The sequence below is a fragment of the Quercus suber genome, unplaced genomic scaffold (genome assembly GCF_002906115.3).
Source record: "Quercus suber isolate HL8 unplaced genomic scaffold, Cork oak 2.0 scaffold_198, whole genome shotgun sequence".
NCBI classification, from domain to species: Eukaryota; Viridiplantae; Streptophyta; class Magnoliopsida; order Fagales; family Fagaceae; genus Quercus; species Quercus suber.
In genome coordinates, this window is record NW_027069656.1 from 901,399 (window position 1) to 921,694 (window position 20,296).

General features: G+C 31.5%; 1 protein-coding gene across 1 annotated transcript; it reads left to right on the forward strand.

Annotated features, from left to right (window-relative positions):
* The first annotated feature begins 11,036 nt into the window (after positions 1-11,036).
* Positions 11,037-13,734, forward strand: LOC112004224 (uncharacterized). The gene is made up of 3 exons (XM_065779087.1): positions 11,037-11,322; positions 12,552-12,995; positions 13,214-13,734. Exons 1-3 carry the CDS (start codon positions 11,143-11,145, stop codon positions 13,259-13,261), a joined length of 672 nt encoding a protein of 223 aa, XP_065635159.1. The 5' UTR covers positions 11,037-11,142; the 3' UTR covers positions 13,262-13,734.
* Positions 13,735-20,296: the final 6,562 nt, after the last annotated feature.

Sequence of the window (20,296 nt, forward strand, 5' to 3'; positions counted from 1 at the left end):
GTTTTCTTACATTTAAGCCTTACTCTCTATTTTTTTTGTATTTTTTTAGGGTGATGTATCAACAATTTTGTTAGATTGCATGGCAGGCACATTGGATGAATTCAGGGGAGCGAAGTGGTAGTCAATCTATCAAGTAGTTGTTAGTGAACATTTTTTGTAAATATCCTACTATATGAAATTTAATATTGTCCTTTTTTTTAATGTGAAAAGTTTGTGTCTTAGCATAATGATAAAGAATAACTAACCTCTGAGCACACGCTCACACGCGTGCTCAAAGGCTCTTCAATTTTTTTGGTAAAGGTTAATAATTTGCATTCATTATAATATAGATAATTTATTATAATTTAGAATTACTACATGATACTCATCACAGCCCTAGGTTTTTTTTTTTGTGATTGGAAAATTTAGTAATCCAAAATTATAATAAATGCTCACGCGCGTGCTTAGGGGTTCTTCTATTTTTTGGGTAAGGGTTAATTTAGAGCATTTATTATAATTTTGGATTACTACATTCTCTAATAACAAAAAAAAAAGGGTGTGTTGACTATTATAAGTGGTGAAATAATTTTTTCATCACACCCCTAGTTTTTTTTTTTTTTTTTTGTGATTAGAGAATGTAGTAATCCCAAATTATAATAAATGCTCTAAATTAACTCTTACCCAAAAAAAAAAAGAGCTTCTAAGCACGCACTCAAAGGCTAATTTTATTTACACATGTCACTCATCTATTTTAAAACCGGAGGTTTTAAAACTGGATTTCATTCTCATTCTTATATTTTGAATCATGAATTTGCACCTTCAAATATTGTGAACACACATATATAGCAAAAGGAACCAACAATTTTTTTAGAAGAAAAAAATTAATTAATTTTTAAAGAAAAAATATTATATTATTAAAGGAATGTGTTGTTACATAAAACCGTCATCATAACATCACACAATCGTATGACATACTTGTTCTCAATAGCATGAAATATATATTATGTAATCATTACATGCGTTTTTTCTTTAACCATGTTTTTCAATCCGTTCTTTGCTTAGTAGTGTCTTTCTTGCTTTGACTTTGTTTTGGTCTAATTTCATTAATCAGAAGAGACAACCAACGCAGATTTATTTGATTTTTGTTGACCCCCTTTTTGTTTGAGGGAAGAATTATAAAATTCCTCCACTATCTATCAACAACCCATTCATCAATTTCTTTGAATCTTAATTTAAAGAAAGTAAAAACGAACAAGAAAATGTGGGAGGGGAAAGGTGGTATAATTGCTGTAATCCTAGATTAAAAGACAAGATTGAAAGTAAAAAATTAATCAATATTAATAACAAAATAAATAAAATACTATATGATAATATAATTGTCATATAGAATCTAACATAAAATGTAAACTTTAATTTATTTTTTTACACCTAGCTTATTTTACTTAATTGCCCTCGATGATTTTTCATATTTTAAAACCATTATATGATTTCTTCACACTCAATAATCTTGAATATATCTTTCTCAATATATATAACTAAGCAATCATTCATCCACTAATTTGATATTCAAAATTATTACCCAGTAAGTTCTATGCTAGTACTGATTTCTATTCTGTGAAGTGGTAGCAAAGTTGTTATTATTTTTTTTTTTTAATCATTACCAAGTGGGACCCACAGTTTTATATTATAGTTGTAGACTTGTAATACGTTTTTGTCTAGTCCATCAAGTTTTTGTGTTCAGACTATTATTCAATGAATCAATATGGAGATTTTTATTTTATTTTTTTTAATCATTACTAAACGGAACCCATTAGTTTTTATATATAGAATTGTACTATGAGTAGAAGTCTACTACTACTAGGAAAGGTACCATGAATTCATTGAATTGAGATTTTTTTTTTTTTTTTTTTTGTCTTTTGTGTAGGGGGGTGAATAAGGTACTTCACGTCATTATAACATTATTAGGCAAAAAATTTGAAAGTTCAAGGGGGCACCTACCCCCCTTCCTTCACCACTGGCTACAACAAAGGTGCTATACCTAAAAAAATAGCAATTGAACTACAATGAAATAGCAGTTGAGCTACAATGAGCTGCCAAAGATGATAGCTTACTGTAGCTCCAAAATTATAATATATATATATATATATTATTTTATATGATTCTCTCTCTTCTTTTCTTTTTTTTTTTAAAAAAAAAAATCTCTCTTTTTTTCTCTTCTCTCTTTCTTCTCTAACCATCCATTTCTCTCCCTCTTTTTTCTTTCTTTCTTCTCCAAGCTTCTTCTCATTTCTTCTTCTCCAGATATCTGCCTACCTCCTCTTCCTTTCTTTTTTCTTTTTTCTTTTTTTTTTAAATTATTACTACGAATGCTCTTACTGCTTAAAGCACTAGCATTGGTGTTTTATAAAAATGCTATTTTAACACATCAAAAAGTTACTTTATCTATTTTAACACACTACTTTACAATACACCATACATCACATATTCTATTTGTTTACCATTTTAGTTAAATATTCTTTCTTTATTCTTTTTTTTTTATCAATTCTTTCTTTTTGTTGTTTCCCAAGGCATTGAAGACATATTAAGGGTCTGTTTGGATAACACTTATTTTGTTAAAAACTGAAAACACTGTAACAAAATAATTTTTAAATGTTGAATAGTGCTGTGAGACCCATTTTTAATAAAAAAATTGCTAAAAAAAGAGGTTTGTAGGTCCCATGAATAGTGCACGAGACTGATTGATGTGCACTGTTCACCGCTTATTTTGCTAGTGTGAACAATGCATTGACAGACAAAGTTAAAAAGAATCGCAGGTCTCAATAAAAATAAAAATAAAAAATGAAAAATAAAAAAAATGGGGAAACGCTGGACATTTGAACACACAAAATGCTGTCTAAACGTATACTAAGAGAAAGAAAGTTAAAATAATATAAACTAATTTCAACAATTATGAAAAGAGAAAACGTTGGAATAAAAAAAATAACCAAATAGTAATACAATTTTTCATCTGCTAAATTTAGAATTGCACTATAGCTTATGCCAAATTATTTTAACATTTAGCACATCTCATGTAGGTGGTTTTTTAGTATTTGGTGTGTGTTAAATGTTCAAAATTTAGCATTTAACATACCTAATGATAGTGCTACGAGAGACAGAAAGGAGATGTAAGCATGTGTTTACAACACAGTCTATCTTTGCCTGTTTCCTGAATTCATGTACATTTGATGGATTTTTCTTGGACAAATTTGTAGAAATAATAAAATATAGCGAGAAAGCTGCATAGCTCAACCGATACCTCTTATTGTTTTCAACTGAGAAACAAGTGTTTAAATCCCCTTGTGTTTTTTGATTAATAAAAAAATGAGAAGCTTTTTTTACCCAAAAATAAAAATGAAAATATGGGAGCTTTGGAAAAAAAAATTAAAACATTTATCCAAACTTTCCATATTAAGCCCATCTATTGAGTCATTGACCAAGCACACAGAACACGCCCAAAATACCTTAGTTTGGTAGAGGAAGTCCCCAATGTAATAGCGTCCAGAGACCCAAGTATTGCTGGACATGTGTTTTCTGTTGGGCTATACTGAATTTGTAATACAATTGTAGTCTTGAAAACAACATTGTTCATCTATTAAAAAAAAAAAAAACAACAACCGAATAAAATTGAAAGTTTAAACCTTTTATTGTGTTTGTTTGTTTGATGCTATATATATAATTTTTTTTAATATGCAAGAAAATGGTAGGATTGTAGGGCAAGTCACATCCTAGCCAAGTGAGATAAACTCTTGACACATGATCCCACGGTCCCAGGTGTTAATTGTGATTTGGATCCAAGCATTAATAATGAGGAGGACGAAGGTCAACCGCTAGACCTCCCACCTAGGATTGTTTGATGCTTAATACCTAACTACTTGAGAAGGTATATCATATATTCGGTGCTCACATATACCAGAACTAGATGCATTTCCTTTTTCCTAATTACCCATTATTGAGCACATGGTTTTTCATTTGTTTCTAGGTCCATTCCTCTCATCTTTTCCCCTTTTTTTCAAGAATAGTTTGAATGTATCATGCATTTATGAGGTTAAGGGTGTGATCTATGGTTTTAAAAAAAGGACTGAACGGTTTAATCGAAAACCGAATATATATTGAACTGGTCCAGTTAAATTAGTAGTTCAACTGTGAAAATTGTTGGTTCAACCAATAAAAATTGGGAACCAAAACCATTTTCAGTTCATTGATCATTCCAGTATTTACAAATAATTAAAGGTGGGAGGTTTTAAGAAAGGCAAAAATAAGGGATGTAATTGAATCAATTGACTTGATTAAAAAAAAAAAAAAAACTTGTTTAAGTTTGTTTGTTAATAAACAAATCAAGCTTTAGCCTTAGTTTTAAACAAGCAAGTCGAGCCCAACTCAAACATAATTGTTCATGAACAATCTCATAAATAATAGGATTCAATACAAAACAAGCTGAGTTTAAGCTTGTTATGGGCTAAATAACAAGATTTTATGGGATTAATACTTAAACCCATTACTCATATTTGAATATAGCCATGGCCCACTACTGGGACAATTTATCCAAACCCCTCGTTAACTCTAAGGCATTCGTATCAACTCATATAAATATTTGTGTATATTTTAGCATAAGAATTTTTCCTTTTTTTTTAAATACTTACTTTTCAAAACACCTCATTTATATCAAATTATCTATTTTACATTACATTTCATTAAAATACTATTTCCTTACCATTTTTTTAGTATTATCTCAAACCACATCTCTCTCTTTCTCACATGGTAAAATAAAAGATTATTAAAATATACATTTACAAAGCTACAATAACTATGTGTATTTACAAGATTACTATAGCGACAATGTAAATATACACATTTATATGCTAATTAATGTGAGTACTTTTAGGCTTAAATGTGTAAAGTTGACAAATTTTTCTATTATACACTGATGTGAGTGCTCTAATCATCGTTGTTTTCTTCTTCTTTTCTTTTCTTAAATAAAAAATAAAAAAATAAAAAATACTCCTCCTCTCTATCTTAACTACAAAAAAAAAAATAAAAAATAAAAAATACTCCTCCTATCTATCTTAACTACTTATTACAAGCGTGCAAAGGTGTTGATTTTTTTTTAGAAACTAAGAGGTGTCTATTAAAAAGTATTTAAAAAAAGTCACTTATAATAGTTTCTAGATTTGGAGGGGGGATTTTGGAGAGAAACCCTTCAAACTCTTCTTACATCTTTTTATTAGATGTGAATTTTAAAAAATATAACTATTGAATTGCATGCATTTATTATATCTCCCATGCTTACAAAATTTCAACAAGATCAAATATCAATATCTATGTCATCAATCAAATGTTTAAATTTCAAGTTTTTGTGGTCTAAAATCATATATATAAAATAAGTTTATTCAATATAGTGAATAATATCTTATTTGATTGAAATTTGACATGCATGTTAAGAATATAAAGAGCATGCAATCCAACCATAGTTAAATTTTTAAAATTTACATCTAATAAAAAAAATATATGAAGAATTTGGGGGGGGGGGTGTGGGGGGAAACCTTGTCTATTTAGGGTACACCATCTCACTTAAACATGCTAGTGCAATTTATAGTTGAAATAGGGAATTTTAATTCAAGATACCTCCTTCAAAAAATATTAGAAAGCATACTTAAATTAGAAAGTCCTTAGAGCACTAGCATCAAGTGTGCTAAATGCAAATATTTGGCATTTCACACACCAAATATCAAAAGACCTCTCACATTAGATATTTTAAATGCTAAAAACTTTCGCATGGATGAACAGTACGGAGTCTACGAACGCAAATGCTAAAGAAATTAATTTTTTTATTATCACTCTCTCTCTCTCTCTCTCTCTCTCTCTCTCTCTCTCTCTCTCTCTCTCTCTCTCTCTCTCTCTCTCTCTCTCTCTCTCTCTCTCAAGCTGCCAATCTCGCCATTGTTTCTGCTTTGCCAAGCGCCGATCTCTCCATTTATTGGGTTATATAAATGGCAACAATGGCGGCAATAGGTGGGTCGATGTTGGTTTCTAGTTGCTAAGTTGTGTATTTTGGCTTTACTGGTGGCAACAAAGGGTTGTGTGGGTGGATCATTTGGTGGGTTTGGGGTTGCTAGGTTTTGTGGGTTTTATATTTTCTCGTGGGTTGATGTTTGTTTTGGTGGTTTGGGGTTGATTTCGGTTGATTGATATTTTAATCATCTCTTCTTCTTTTTGGGGAGTTTTGTGTTGATTTTGAGGGTTTTTTTTTTTTTTTTAAAGTAGTATTGGGTGGTGGTGGGTTTGTGGTGCTAGTAGTTGGTGGGTTGTTGGTGGCGGAGGTCTATGTTGGTGGGTTTTTTTTTTTATTCCATGAAAGTTTTATTTACAATATTTTAATGTGTTGTGATATTAAAATAGAATATTTGATAAATGATGTATTGTAAAGTGATACATTAAAATAATTTTTTTTTGCATGTGAAAATAACATTTGTTTAAGACTGACGATGCTAATTCTCTTGCTTAATTCCATCATCACCTATTTAAGTCAGTATGGTATTTGTGGGTATAAAAAATAAAAACCATTTGTCTTCTATCACATTATTTTAAAGATAAAGATGGAAATCAAATCAATCACGAAACAACCAAATCTGTTTAATTTTTCTGACTTTGCTTGAATCACTATTTAGTATTTACTATCATGTTTTTCTAACTTTGCTTGATCACTATTTACTATTATGATGATGATGATGATGATGATGATGAAGATGATGATGAAGATGATGATAATAATAATAATAATATGTAAGACATCTATATATATATATATAAAAGCAGAGACCGCATACGGAAATGTATGAGGTCTTGCCAAGTGGTGCTCTAATTTTGAATTTAATATTTTACCTCTTTCATTAAGTTTTTTTACCTCTTGCATTTAGCACTCATAAGAAGTTAAATCAAAATTAAACCCCAAAAATCAGATAAAAATCATCAAATTAGAGTTTAAATTATAATTAAATTTTTAAAAGAAATCTAGGCACAATTAAACAAAAATTCCATGCAACTAAGACATACTCAGGAGTATTGGACCTTTTTTTCTTTGTATAAATAGGGGGATCGCAATGGGATGGGGAGCTAACAATTTTCTCTCCAAAACATTTATTGTAAGAACACAAAAGTTATCCATTGTAGACTTTTCATGCTTAAAAAACATGAGTTGCCAACTAATCAAACTAGAGTTTTTAATACCTACAGCAATTTCACAACATCAAGAACAAACCCAGTGTATATAGTGTCAAATTCCAAGTCTCCTATTACATCAAATGAGTGTTTAATTTTTCTTGCAAAGTATTGAATAGTAAAGCTTCTGGGCCATAGTCTCAACTACAACTCTCAATCATGTTGGACTTGGATGACACCTTTCCACAACGTATCATTATGAGATGCAGAAAAAATTTGGAGTGTACACAACGTTTAGTGTGGATGGAAAGAAATTTCATCATATTCCAATTGGTTAGGTTAGTAAGGGACCTATTCCATTTTAATGATCCTGAACTTTTAGCAAGAGAGAAAATTGATGTCTAGACAAATCAAGTTAAGGCCAACCAAAATGGACCATATTCTTAATTTCGTATCTCAATTTGTTCCATGTACAAGACTTACAATCAATGTTTGGCGTATAAAAGTTGAACATTTTATCTAAAGTCCATCATCTAAAAGCTTGAGAAAAAATTCATTTAAACCAACACAATATATAAATTATAAAGGAATCAAAGAAAAATTGTCAAAAATAATGAAAATTTAATCTGTGCTTAAATTCTTATAAGGATGAACACAATAGTAATATCCTTTTCTTTTTTTTAAATAAAGATAAAAAATAAAAATAAAAATAAAAATCTATGCATATTTCGTATGTATGATAAAGTCCTATCACAAAGTTTTTTAAGACATGCTGATTAGTGATTAAGAGTTATAAAGGAATAATCATCAATATATATATATAAAAGCAAAGATCTCATGCAGGAGTGAATGAGGTCTTGCCAAGTGACGTTCTAATTTGCATTTAGCATTTTTTAACCTCTTTCATTAAGTTTTTTTTTTTTTTTTTTTTTTTTTTTTTTTTTTTTTTTTTTTTTTTTTTTTTTTTTTTTTACAGTTACTCAACGGTTTACTTTAACTTATTTTACTGTTATCTCATTAATTTCTCATTTATTGCCTAAGCTTACATCACACCTCTCTTTCTTTTTCATGTCTTTTAGCATACCCACCTTTTTAATATTTAAAAAAAAAAAGTAAAAAAATAATAATTAAGGACTAATAGTAATAACTAACCAAATAAAACTTAGGAGAGAGATAGAGAGACACAAAAATGTTGTGGATTGTTAAATAAAATGCATTGTTTTACTACATATTATCAAAATGAAAGACCTAAGACTAACAAAACATTTGAAAGAGAGAGAAAGAGAAATCTAAGGGGATGCCGCCTCTGTCATATTGGCCTCCCACCACCATCAAGACGTTGAAACCACTATGGGGTTTTTTTTTTTTTTTCTTTTTCTTTTTAAATTAGGAGATTAAATATGATTTAGGTTTATGTCATTTGGTTGGATAATTTTTGTTTTGGGTATATAAGTATAGAGAATACTTGGTATGCAATGTAAAGCAATATTCTACCATGGTTTTAAATCATCTACAAGACACATGCATACACATTTGCCCACATCATGTTTTAATGTCACACTATCAATGAGTGAAAGGTAATGAGAGAGTTAGACATACTTTTATTTCATAGTATTAAATATATGAACACAACACAAATTAGTTGATTTTCATGGTGCCGTTACTCTTTTGCATTTATTTTTGGTTTCATGATTTAAAATATAAAAATAATAATAATAATAATCTTACCTTGAAAAGGCTATAAATATGCAGTGAAACTACTAAATTAATTTTTAATATCTCAAAATGTATATGTTTCTTTACTCTAATTTAGTTTACTTTTTTTAAAATATATATATAATATATGCACAACACTATCCAAAATTGTCTTATATAAAATATTACAAAATTATCCGTGCATTGCACGAGCAACTTACTAGTTGTCATTAACCGTTTGATCTTCACCATGAATAGAATCATTCCAACTCAAGGATGAAAGATCAATAATGATATCCATTAGGGCTGTCCAAATCACCCATGGATGTGACCCACCCGCCCATACTGACCAACCCAATTTGAAAGCCACCTGATTATAGCAATTGCTTTAGTATCTAATCATGAAAATATGAATAAACATCCATGTAGTATTTATAAACTATCAATATATAAAAAGAAAAAAATCATTATTTTGTTATACATTACAGTACAATTTGAATATATATATATATATATATATACACACAAAATCAATGTATACATTGATTTAGGGTCTTATGCGATTTTACAACAACTGATACAAATGCTTTTAGAATGAAATCAATGTAAAATTGTATGAGATGGGATCCAAGATTTTTGAATGAAGTGTTCAAAATATAAAATTGTAGAGAATATATATATATATATATAGTTTTCTTTTTTGGGGTTGATTGAAATTTGAAGAGCTTTAGGAAATAAAAAAAAATGTTTCGGTAAATATACCTGGTGAGAGAGAGAGATGAGTGTGTTGGGAGGACATAGCTAGGCGAGAGAGGCACAACATAGGAAGAGAAGAGTGGAAATTTCTCCGTAACTTTAACAGTTGCTTTAGTTTTTTTAGGAAATCAAATGTTTGGTAAAGCCAAGTTACGAAACCTTGGAGAGAGAGAGAGATATATATATGAACATGTTTTGGTTCTTCTCTCATGCTCTCTGTACGTACCTCTTTTTCAATTCTCAACTTTTATCTTCTTCATCACTATTATATGTTGTACTATTTGTTTGTGTTCTCGTTTGGGTCGTAGTGATACACCTTTTGTTTTTAACCATTTTAGCAATTGTTCTAAGCTATGCAATTGATCGGACAATTTCCAAGATGAGCTAGGCTATCTAGAATCACTGCATGTTGTCTTTATGTCTGATAAATTTGTGTGGTGAAAAAATATTTTTAAAACTTATATTTTGGCTCTCTATACAAACTAGAATAAGTTTGTTGGTGTTATAACTTATAAGGCTACTTATTATTTGCTAGTGATTTTCCTAGATGGTCATTTTGTTACAACAACAATCAAGTCTTAGTCTCAAATTTGGGTTGACCATAGATCTTCAACAAATTAGTATGAATCAGCCACATATATTGAGGGACACCCCAATGTGGTCCTCATAGATCCATTCATAATAAAGTGACTAAATTTTACTATGATCGTCAACTTACTTACTACCACAACCCTCCTTTGTATATATGATACTAAACACAAACATAAGTGGGGATTAGATGGTCATATCGATAGGATTATAATAAAATAATAAGTGACACAAGAAGGATAAGACACTTGTGAAAATTGACAAGTCATGGAGGGCTGCAAAGGCAACGAAATTGCATGATTAACACATAATGGCTAAGATGAAGGTTCCTCATTAAAAGCACTATGAGTGGGAAGCGCCATTTATTATCTTTTTAGGATTTTAAAAGAGAAGTTAACACCTAATAATAACACAGTGGACAAGTGTTCTAAAAGTCAAAAATGATACACCATATGACACAAATAACCATTTATTATAACCATCAAAATCTTAAATATAAATAGAGGCTTTATATGATAACACAATGGCAGTAAAATGGACAATTCCTCTCACCAAACATTTTTCAAACAATCAAAACTTTTTTTTTTTTAGAAGATCATACAAATACAATCAAACTTAATACGAACAGCCATAAACCTTATTTAAAAAAAAAAAAGAATAATAATAAAATAAATAAATAAATAAATAAAAACAGCCATAAACCTTGCAAGTTGCAACTGTATGGGCCTCTTCTTGACAGGCTTTCTTGGATCCTTAATGGGCCCCCATATAGTTGAGTCCTTGAGTGAATAAATATACAGCTTACCGAAACTTTAAGTAACAATAGCTTTTGTATTTTTTTTTAATAAGGAAATTAATCAAATGTTTCTGTAAAGCCAAGTTGCAAAACCTTGGAGAGAGAGAGAGAGAGAGAGAGAGAGAGAGAGAGGGATGAGTGTGTTTGGAGGAGATAGCTGGAGTAGAGAGGCACAACACAGGAAGAGAAGATTGGATGATTTGTTGTTGGAAGAATTGGTTGATGGGTCTTCTTATAAGAAGCTCTCCAATGGCAAATACGCCTGCCTTGTTTGCTCCCACTCTCCCATCCTCGATTCTCCTCTCATGCTCTCTGTACGTACCCTTCTTTCAATTCTCAGCTATAGTAATATTTATTTTACTATTTCTTTGTGTTCTTTCTTGGGTTATTTTTAAGGTGATAAGGACATAGTAACAATTGTTCTAAGCTATGCAATTGATCGGACAATGTCCAAGCATGAGTCTAGCTATCTGAATCACTGCCTGTTGTCATGTCTGATAAAATAGTAGGCGAAAAACCCTTTTTTTAACTTGTATTCTGGCTCTCTGATACATCTAAAATAAGTCTGTTGGTGTTATAAGGCTGCTTACTACTCACGTGTGTTTTTCCTAGATGGTCATATTGTTACAACAACAAGAAGTACGCCTTTAGTCATGAATTGGGGGTCAGCTATGGATCCTTAACAGATTAGTCCAAGTCAATTGCATGTATTAGGGAATGTCCCAACATATATCTGTAGTGGATCCTATTAGAAGTATGTCATTAAATAATTAAATTTACCTTGTCCCAATAGCTTAAGCTTTTGGGCCAATAGGTAATTTGACATGGTATCAGAGTAAGAGGTCTTGAGTTTGATCCCCATCTTCTCCACTTTATCCCAATATATAGCTTTGTCATTTTTTTATGGCGTAGATGCAAGTAAGTAGTTTTATGAATTGTAGTTAGTTTATTATGTTCACCTTTATTAGTAGTAGTGGCTTTGTCTAATTATTCACATGATAAGCAATTTCCTTAGTGCCACAAGCATTGTTCTAATGTTATTTCATAGCAAATCTTTGTATCGATATTGGTATTAGTCGATTAATTTATTTATTTATTTGCTAAGTAGTAGATTAGTTTAGTGTACTTGAGCATAGTTAAAGGCATTGCATTTCATCAATTATTATAACTTAGCATCGACATAGTTGTTGCATTATATTACCATCGCAATGAAGGTAGCGTAGCTAATGTAACCATGGCATAATAATAAAGTCCTCTTCATTGAGGCAAGTATGAACCTGTAGCCTTTTAGAGATGAGGTCAAATTACATGATCCAGACATACCAAGACTAATCTAAGCAGTGTGTGATCAAAATGATGCATAAATTAAAAATAAGTGCAAACACGTACTGATTGATCGTCTTTGCGTACATACTTCTCATATACCTGTTGCCTTGTGCTGTTGAGGATTTTCTAGACCCCCCCCCCCCCCCAAAAAAACCCCCGGGACCTTTTCTTTTCTCCCAAAGTTGCTTTCCTAAACTGTTGGAAATCCATATTGTAGATGCATACCAAGGGATCACACCATCAGGCTGCGGAGTCCAAGCTAAAGGAAACAGAGTCGATGAGACAAAACGAGATAAACAAGCGAGTAGCATTGTCAGACTCTTCTACTGGCACCACAAACTGTAATACCTACCATCAAAAATTTAGGTCAGTTGGGAAACCATTGATTGAACAGACACGAAATGTGGCTTTGGAGATACTTAACAACAAAACTCCTTGGCAGAATTCCAGCAATGCCAACCATAATTTACAGTTAATTTTGGATCGCCTTACTGATGGGAATTCTAATCTGAATCAAAATAGTCCTTGTCCAATTGAAGTCACTGACAAGGTGGTTGTGCAGCCACATTTGGATTTCCAAGAGCATCGAGAGAGGGAACTAAAGTTTACAGCTGCAGGTTGGAAGCGTGATTGTCAGGGGAAGTGGTTCAGAGATGAAAATGTTAGTCTCTTTTTTTTTTTTTTTTTTTTTGTGTGGCATTGTTCTTGATACTGCTAGGTGGTACTAAATTTGACAGGATGTATTGAGATTCTGAAGTTAACAAATAATTTTATTTTGGATGATGCTACTTTGATTAAAGCAATTGATTAATTCTTTTTTTAATGATTTTCTTTTTCATGAAGTCAAATGCAGTGATTTATGCATATAATTGCTTGCAGGTTGAGTTCGACTCTGATGAAGATGACCCAAATGTATGCCTTGGATGAAAAGATGTGGGAAGACTTTAGCTGATGGACATTCAATTTGATCATGATTGATGATGGTGGTATAGTTTGCTAACTTGGCACGCAAAGTTACTGCTAGTTTTTTACTGAACAACCTAGAAGAAAATTTGTGTTATACACTGATTAGCCAATAGGGAGCCCAAGAGTTGCTTCTTTGTGAATATGGGAAGTTGGTGTACCAATGCTTTTATTATGCACAGTTTCAAAAGGATTTTGCTTCAAAGGTGTAGAACACAATTGCATTATTTATGAGAGGAATTCTGGCAGGTGTTGCAGGGATATTTATGTGTTCTGGAAAATGTAAGAGAAAATTAATTATACATATTTTTCTTATCTTGACCTTTGAAGTACCTATAGATTATTTACGCAAGAACTTATAGCGCTGTTTTTGTCATTATTGTAATTCTCAATTTCTCTTGGAATGGCAATAGTAAATGGGCTAAAAGTTCTAACTACTACTACTTTGTGTTCCATTGCTTGGATTTTACTCACAGGCATATGCTTGTCATGGAATCAACTGCCTGTTTGTGCTGATTTGTGAGGGACTTGGGCCAAGCCTCAGCTTGGTTTCACAAGGCCATTAGCATTTGCCTTAGATTAACGATGAAATTAGAAGCTAAAAAGCCTAGTTAATGAGAGACAAATTCGATAGAGAAATGATATGTTTATAACATTTTTACAACAAATTTTACGTGGCAGGTTGTTACTAGTTGTTATTGTTGGGGCAAAAAAGCAATCTTAGTGTTAGTTTCAAATTTGAACCAATAACAACTAACCACCTGTGATTTGTTGTAAAATTGTTGTAGATGTTGCATCTCTCAATTCGATAACATGTTTTCGTCCCCCATCTTTCTGTTTTTCATCTTTAGGTGAGATATGAATAGCTGTCTGATACAACTCTTGAACTTTTTGGGGATTAATTACTGAATTTTAATAAAGAAACCAGAACCTACAACAGGGAACATGAGCAACTAAGTAGCTGCCCACCAGTTACAGAGCTCGAGACCAGCAACACCAAGAAACTGCATAACACAACACGCCAGACCAATTAACACCTATCACCTCTTACACAATCATTTCTGAAGACAGAAATGTTGATACTCCAATTACAACAGAGAACTCTATTAACTAAGAGTTCTTTACTCTCATTCCAAACTCAATCTGGGCCTCGAGGTTTCTGTTTAGAGTAAGGATAGTCTCATGGGATTTGATATCTTGGCAAGACACGAGCATCCCTTTGGAGCCAGAGGTGGTACACAGCAGCAGCCAGAGCCAACCTTTTTCTTGTACCCCTAAACTTTGTCCTTCCCAATTATCAATCCCCCATTGAACAATCTTTTCCCAACACTAGTCCAGATTCTTCACTAGACATCTCTTCTTGACTTGCCAAATCCTCTTTAGCAAAAGGGCTCTAGAAGAAATGATCTCTACAAATAAAAATACCAGGTTTACTATGCACCAGCATGAAATCTATGCAAGGAGCATAATGGAAACGGGAGGCTGCTGCAACTTCTCCCTTGTTGTCACAAACTAGCCACGCTTGCCATCATCTCTTCTCTTTTGATTTTCTATCAAACACTGTCTCGAATTGATGAGTTGTAATTCAAATGGCATTTCCTTTCCTTGTAAGAGCAAGGAATAGAATGAGAGTGCACGAATAACTTATCCCAGAACAATCAAAGACTAAGAAACAAACATTACCTCATTGTGTTCTTTTGGAAAAACATACTGGAGGGAGGGGTGCATACCATGACCAGAGAACTTTAGAAGATCTATGAAGCATAAGGAAGCAATTTCCGTATTCCTTAATATAGTAATTGACCTTGATTAAATAATATTGGGTAAATTACAACATTTGTCTCTATTCTTTACATCATATTTCAATTTGGTCCCTAACTTTTCAATTGTGGCAATTTAATCCCTAACATTTTCAGTGTCGGGTCAATTTGATCACTACTGTTAAATGTTGGATGAAAAATGATAATGTGGCTAACGGCCCAAATAATTTTTTTTCTTTTTTTTGTCAACTAACACTTGTATCGCCACATCATATTACATTTATAAAATAAAATAAAATAAAAAAGTAAATTTTCCCTGCTATTAGGATGGCATTAATCAATTTTGCCTTTTTTTTTTTTATATTACAAACAAAATTTATCTCAGAAGCCCTACAAAAATGCTGGGCTAATCGGCTAACCCATTGATTTTGCTTTTTGATTTATAAGAATTTTTTTAAAAGTAGAAGGAATAATTGAAGTACACACTAAGTGTACTGCTTCCTCTCAAAAGTAATAAATTATAAAGACAAAAGATTACAAAAATTTTAAAAGGAAGAAGGTATACTATCATTTGCAAATGTTCGCTGAACCAAAGAACTAAAAGAATAGTCATCTTTGCCTATCAAGACGAAGCTCAACCCCATCAAATTTTCTTTGACGCTAAATCATCTATGAGAGACAGCACTACATTCCAAACATTTTGCTATTCGATCGCCCAAAAACCCATATCAAACAAAAAAGCAACTCAAACTTAAGCTGCCATGCCGCCACCATCTCAAAGTCCAACCTTCAATATATGTCAACCAAGCCCCAAAACACTACTTGAAATGAACAAATCCAATGACCCATTTCAATTGAGAGAGACACAGGGCAAATGAGAGAGAGAGTATACCATCGGGCCAGTAGAGGAACCAGAACAACCTCAACACCGGTCCTCACTGCCATTCCTCATCGTCGAGCATTACAGTCAGTGATACCCTTTCTCTCTCGACCAAAACATGAAGCTCTGGATTGTGGGCTGTAACTTGTAACAGAGATGGGTTTTCCATATGAGATTTATGGCCTGTTTGGAAGTTTAAAGGGGGAGGAGAATAGAGGGGAGTGGAGGAGAGGAAAGTAGTGAGGAGGAGAGTAGAGAAAATCATTCCCCTCCACCTTCTTTGAATATTTTTAATATTAGTAAGAGGACCCTTCCCCTTATTTGAATATTTTAAAAATTAGGATAGAGAGGAGAATAAATTATTAAAATAGACAAATTTATCTCTATTTGAAAATAGACTTGCAATATTGGTCTATGATTAATTTAGAAATGATAAATTAGGGAATTTACTTGGACAATAATTTATCTACTCTACTCTCTCTCTCCAAATTTCTCCAATTTTGGAGAATTAAAAATGAGGAGTTGGAGGGAGTTGAAACCCCTCAAAACCCTCCTAAACCCCTCCTCCTCCTTCCTTAAAAAACTTCCAGGCAAGGTAATTGAATTACTCTCCTTCCCTTTACTCTACTCCCCCTCATTTTTTAAACATCTAAACAAGCCATTAGGGATTTTGATCATGTTGAGTAATATTTTTTTTTTAAAAATAATTATATATGACGTGGTAGTAAGTTGACATGGCAAAAAATAATATTTTATTTGGGCTATTAGCTATATCAGCATTTTTCATCCAACACTTAATGGCAGGGATCAAATTGACACGACACTGAAAAGGTTAGGGATCAAATTGAAATATGGTGTAAATGATAGAGATTAACATTGTAATTTACCCAATAATATTAGAAATTAACGGTCCGTTTAGATTGAGTGGAAGAGAAGGGGAGTAGAGTAGATTTAACATAAAATTAGCTTATTTTTAGCCAACTCTACTCTACTCTCCTCCACTCTCCTTCCTTCCAATCAGACCATAATAGTTTATCCCAAAATTTTGGGGCTAAACTATTACTACTATTTGGTAGAACTCTATCTAGCATATTTACCTTGTAATCTTATTATCTTAAGATGCGTTTTGGGGCTAAACTATTACTACTATTTGGTAGAACTCTATCTAGCATATTTACCTTGTAATCTTATTATCTTAAGATGCTTCTTTCTTAAGAAGTCAGAAAAAAGATTAGTAAGATTAAGGAATGTACTATTAATGTGTTAATTGCAACTATTTACCTAAAAAAAAATAAATGATTTGAATATCCAACCTGAAAAAAAAAATTATATATATATATATATATATATTTATATTAATTCAAGATTTATTTATTCCAACCTGAAAAAAAAAATTATATATATATATATATATATATTTATATTAATTCAAGATTTATTTATAATATTTATCATAGTGTCTAAACTGTTGTCATAGTTATCAAATTAAAAGACTGGTTGGACGATGCAATGTATTGGCAAAGTAAAAGGAGTTCAGCAAATTTTTTTAGAGAATTATCTCTTTTATGGGGGGTTTGAAAAGCTCAATTTTTGAAAATTTTGTCCTAAAACTATTTAGAGAATCATTTAGGTTAACAGGTTTTTACCCTAGAAAAGACACATGATGCCTAAGGACAACAACAAAACATTAACCATAAATTGGATTATTTGAATTCAAGTATGAAAAAATATATTTATAAAAGAAAATATCAATAATTAGTATAATATTGTAATGTCTTCTTCTCTATATTTCTCACATCGAAAGCTTTTTATTGGTTTGGTTACCATTGAATATGAAATTGCTAAAGAGCTTTATTACAGTAATTTACACAGTGATAACATCGTTTGTAATAATTTTTTTTTTTTTTTCACAAAAACTTTACAATTAAAATTACTCTACTCTTGGCATGATGATCACTCCAAAAGTATAAGTATTTGTGGGGTGTAGGGGGCAAGGGCCAGAATTCAAGTCTCTATGAGGAAGCTTTACATTTATACACTTAGATTAGGATAGAGTAAAATTTCTATTTTGTAAAAAAATAATATAAAAAAAATTTTAAAAAAAAAAAACTTTTGAGAAATGCTATGCCCACAATATTTTCATAACATATTCTAAATGACAAGCTATTATTGACTGGTATCGATAGATAAAAAAGTAATTTTAGTGATTGGTTCCAATTAAAATCAATGACAATTTACCACTTATGATTTGTTGTCAAAATATTATTAAGATAGCACTTCTCAAAACGTTTTAGAGTCTCTATTTTTTATCTCCCAAAAAAAAAGATTACGGTCAAAACGCTACATCCTAGTTCCTACTACAATCTCAAATGGATGGTAAATATCCAACAAAAAATTAAACAGCTCAATCTAATATTTGATTCTACAATTTACTGAGGTATCCAGTTATTTGGAGTAAAATTTGAGAATTTTTCTAAAATCCATGAAAATTTTCAATTCACTTACTAATGAAAGAGATCTCAGACATTTGTAGTAAAATTTGAGAATTTTTTCAAATCAATTAATAATGAAAGGAATCTCGGCAGGATATGCTTTGTTTAGTTTTAGTCTGAAAAAATAGTTCCTTAAAAATGCTAAGCAGTTCTAGGCTTAAAAATTATGAGCGAAATATACAACACATCTATTGATCTAATTTGATATTGGCTGGGGTTCCTATAGAGTATAGAGTTCTACTAAAAAAATTAAATAAAAATTGGAAAAAAGAAATTGAAAAAGGAAAAAAAAAAATGACATGAGACATTCAAGTTAATTTTGGCACCCAACAGATACCATAATTAATCAAATGAGTCATTTTAAATTTTAATTATTTTATAAGAAAAGTTGTTGATAAAGTTGTTCCTAGTGAAGGAGGACCAATAGTCATCATTGGCAACGCCTCCTTGCAAACTGAAATTCCGTGTAAAAGACATCTTTGCTCCTCCTGGCTAGCAGGGAGGGGGATCTGAAAGCTTCGGGGGGTAATATAATCAGGTTAAGGGGAGAGATTTTGAGATCGGAATTGGGAGGAAATTAGGGTTTGGTGAAAAAGAAGAAGAAGAAGAAGAGGAAGAGGATAAAAGTTCAAACCCAAGAGAAAGAGAGATAAAGATAGAGAGAGAGATAAAGAGAGTGAGTTAATTAAACACATGATCGGTGAAACATAAGTGAAACACGAAAAATTACACAAATGATTTTTATTCAAATTACAATATTATACACCAACCCCGAAACTGAAATCCCATAACAAAGCAACTGATGAACCAATTGCGTACGATATGGGTTATATATTAATGTTCTTTTCCACAAACTTTCATTTTCCAAATTCCGAGTATCAAATCTAAACAAATCTCTTGGTTGGTTGGCTGTCGGAAAATTGTACGTGGAGCATTTGTGATTACAATTTACAATTCATACGTACATGGTACCTATGAATATTTTGTGGATAGTTTTCTTTCTCTACCGATCCAAGTTATCCTGAAGTTAATGCAAAATGTGGGTTTCAGTTAACTCACCTGGTAAAGTCTCCGATGGTTGTATAAGATATTTGAGGTTCAATTCCTGCCTACATTAAAAACTGATTGGTATCTTAGTCTGATGATAAAGAGCTATCATCAAGAGCGGATGTCATAGGTTGAAACTCTCAAAAAAAAAATGAAAAAGAAGAAGTTAATGCAAATGGAAGCTTCCATGAAGATTTTGTTACCCAATTGTCAAGCTATCTAGAAAACTAGATTACTTGTTACTCATTAATTACAGGTGGTGCTTTTAAAACTTTAATCAATATAAACTTTATGTATTCATCTATTTTAATTCATTCTTTAATAGAAAATATATTAGCCTGAAATTTACATTTGTTATTTTTTAACTCCATTTTATATATGTAAAGTTGTGATTTACAACTATGTTGTATGTTGACTTTATTCCATGACAAAAAGTGTTGTAATTACATAAACTTTGTTCATTGTATTTTGTGGGTTTTTATTATATTGGGTTTAGTTTATTAAGTTAGCGAAGAATCGAGCATGAAATGAAAAATTAGTGCAATTTCGCGACTAACTCGTAAGAAGTTCGTGAGAAGAGTAACCCGCAAAAAGGGCACGCAAGAAGCACATACTGGAAGCTAAAAAGTCAAGTGTTAGGTTGCATTTCACGAGTGCTTCACGAGACAAGCCATCTCGCTAGGTACTTGCAAAACTTTCTGCCTAGAGGATTTTTAGTGTGATTTTCTTACCCTTACCCATACTATATATACTATCATTACCTATAAAAGTAAAAGGAGGCTATTTAGAGAGAAAAACCCTAAATAGATTTTCTACAACA

Excerpts from the sequence above, each read along its gene's own strand:
- LOC112004224 (XM_065779087.1), top strand. The coding sequence starts at position 11,143 with ATGAGTGTGTTTGGAGGAGATAGCTGGAGTAGAGAGGCACAACACAGG. Across the intron at positions 11,323-12,551 it reads ATTCTCCTCTCATGCTCTCT|ATGCATACCAAGGGATCACA; the intron begins GTACGTACCCTT and ends TCCATATTGTAG. Across the intron at positions 12,996-13,213 it reads AGTGGTTCAGAGATGAAAAT|GTTGAGTTCGACTCTGATGA; the intron begins GTTAGTCTCTTT and ends AATTGCTTGCAG.